Source organism: Camelina sativa, chromosome 6, assembly GCF_030686135.1.
Source record: "Camelina sativa cultivar CO46 ecotype springtype chromosome 6, ASM3068613v1".
Taxonomy (NCBI): Eukaryota; Viridiplantae; Streptophyta; class Magnoliopsida; order Brassicales; family Brassicaceae; genus Camelina; species Camelina sativa.
In genome coordinates, this window is record NC_141885.1 from 58326 (window position 1) to 60725 (window position 2400).

The 2400-nt window shown below is 49.5% G+C and overlaps 1 protein-coding gene across 1 annotated transcript; it reads left to right on the top strand.

Moving 5' to 3' along the window:
• Nucleotides 1-371: 371 nt before the first annotated feature.
• Nucleotides 372-884, top strand: LOC147942054 (uncharacterized). Its single transcript, XM_087455499.1, has one exon. It carries the CDS (start codon nt 372-374, stop codon nt 882-884), a length of 513 nt encoding a protein of 170 aa, XP_087311625.1.
• Nucleotides 885-2400: the final 1516 nt, after the last annotated feature.

The window sequence follows — 2400 nt, forward strand, 5'->3', positions numbered from 1 at the left end:
TAAGCTTAAGCATGATGTGGTCTGGGTGGTGGTGGACAGATTGACCAAATCTGCACACTTCATCGCAATCACGGAGACTGATGGTGTCGAAGTAATCGCGGTCAGATACATCGAAGAGATTGTCCGGCTGCACAGAGTGCCGATCACCATTGTTTCAGACCGTGATATGTGGTTCACCTTGCATTTTTGGAAAGCTTTTCAAAAAGCATTAGGAACAAGAGTGAACCTAAGTATGGCCTACCACCATAAACTGAGACGCTGATTCGCCAGTCTGAGAGGGGGAGGTTGGAAAGAGTACTTAAACTTGGTAGAATTCGTGTACAACAATAACTACCAAGCTAGTATTGGAATGTTGCCTTATGAAGCGCTGTATGGCCGAGCATGTCGAACGCCGTTGTGCTGGACGCCTGTTGCGTAACGAGACGGCCAAAAAGTTGAAGTTTTTGAAAATCAATTTGAAAGAAGCCCAAAACCGACAAAAAAGTTATGGGGACAAAAGTCGAAAGGAGTTGGAGTTCGAAGTGGGCGACCTAGTGTATCTTAAGGCGATGACCTATAAGGGAAAAGGGCGATTCACCAAGAGGAAAAAGTTGAGCCCAAGGTACGTTGGCCTGTACAAGGTGATCGAACGAGTAGGTGCGGTGGCGTACAAACTGGAGCTACCACCGAAGTTAGATGCCTTTCATAAGGTTTTCCATGTATCACAACTACGGAAATGCCTAAGTGAAGAGGATGAAGTGGTCGAGGATGTGCCACCTGAATTGCGAGAAAACCTGACGGTGGAAGCAACGCCTATTCGAACCATTGTTCGCATGGTAAAGGGAATGCACAGGAAAAAGATTAACATGGTGAAGATTTTGTGGAACTGCGGTGGACGCGAATAAGCTACTTGGGAGACTGAAAACAAGTTGAAGGCTGATTATCCTAAATGGTTTAAGGAGATGGGGGAAGATCAACTTGATCTGGTTTCAGGGACGAATCCCTTTCAGGGGGGGGCAGACTTGTAACGCCTGCGATCCTGAATAGGATCATAGGCCGGGATATGGTTTAAGATGGTAGGGAGATTTCAGACAAGTCGGGAAAGAGCTACTTGTTAGCTTGGACTATGAGGGGAACACGTGCTAAGTAAGGAATCAACGATCGGCCATTTTTTTTAGCTCATTTCCTGTTATGGACAGCTCTCGGCTAGCTTGGAGCAGCTCCCGACCAGGTACAGACAGCTTGACCAGCTGCCTACCAGATTCCGGCCAGTTAAGGTCAGCTCGGCCAGCTAGCGTCAGCTCGACCAGCTGCCAAGGAGCTCAACCCAGCTCGGCCAGCTGGACGGTGGAGGACAGTGTGCAACTCAGCAGGGGAGCTTGTGGGCGTTTAGGATGGTGGGATACAGACCGAACAAGCACAACCAAACGTGCATGACCGAACAGTAGCGAATGAACGGTTCTGTCGAATAGGTGCCTTTTGGGGCCTAGACATCGGCCAGGACCCTCTATGATGTGAGCACCGGACCGGAGATGCGGCCAGCAACACTCGCACCAGACCTTGACACCAACGGAACACGTGTTTCCCCACAGAACAACTCGGAGCCAGCATGCCAAGGATCACTCCCGGTGTAACCACGCGGAGCAAGAGCTCGTCCAGGACTTCCAAGCAAAGGATCAACCACTTCGTCCAAGCCTTCGTCCAAGAAGACCAAGAGATCGACTCGGCCAAGGCAACCATTGGCGAGATCGTCCGTACGGCCTTCATCCTTACCCAAGGATGAGGGCGCCAAAGACGGTAGGATCATGATTCATACTCTTTTTCCTTACTTTGGGTTTTTCCCATGAGGTTTACCGGAGAAGGTTTTAATGAGGCGACGAGTCCTACAGCACAATGCCGCGTTTAACCCAAGGATGCATGGAACGCCGCGTTTAACTTTGGTGATGTGGCAATCCGCACTCGGCCTAAGGACGTGGCCTTTCTTTTGTCTTTTTCCTTTAATTTTATCCAGAGTCTTCCCTTGTGAACGTTGGAATAGTGTGACGTGTGTGGCCTTGTTTAAACCACATAGAGGGCAACGTGTTCACCGTCTGTGGAGATGCGTCAAGGGCAACGTGTGCGGACCATAGCGAGTTTGCGTGTCCCTAGTCCCCTCTAAACCCTTACACTATTTAAATTCCCAACGCCCCTAGCTTAGAATCTTTAGACTTGAATGAAATCATAATTTTTCCAAAGAGAGAATCTTTGCTTCTTGTCTCAATCCTCTTTCTCGCAACAAAGTCCGGGACTTGGCTTGAAAGAAACCCTAGACGGATCGATCCGGGATCTCTCTTCTTCTAGTCGGCTTAGGACGCTCACCACCGCTCGTGTACACCGTCGGTTCAGTCCATACCATCGTCACCGCACGACATCCGATTCAGA

Bases quoted from the DNA above. Each gene is read 5' to 3' on its own strand.
- LOC147942054 (XM_087455499.1), top strand. From the start codon at position 372: ATGGCCGAGCATGTCGAACGCCGTTGTGCTGGACGCCTGTTGCGTAAC.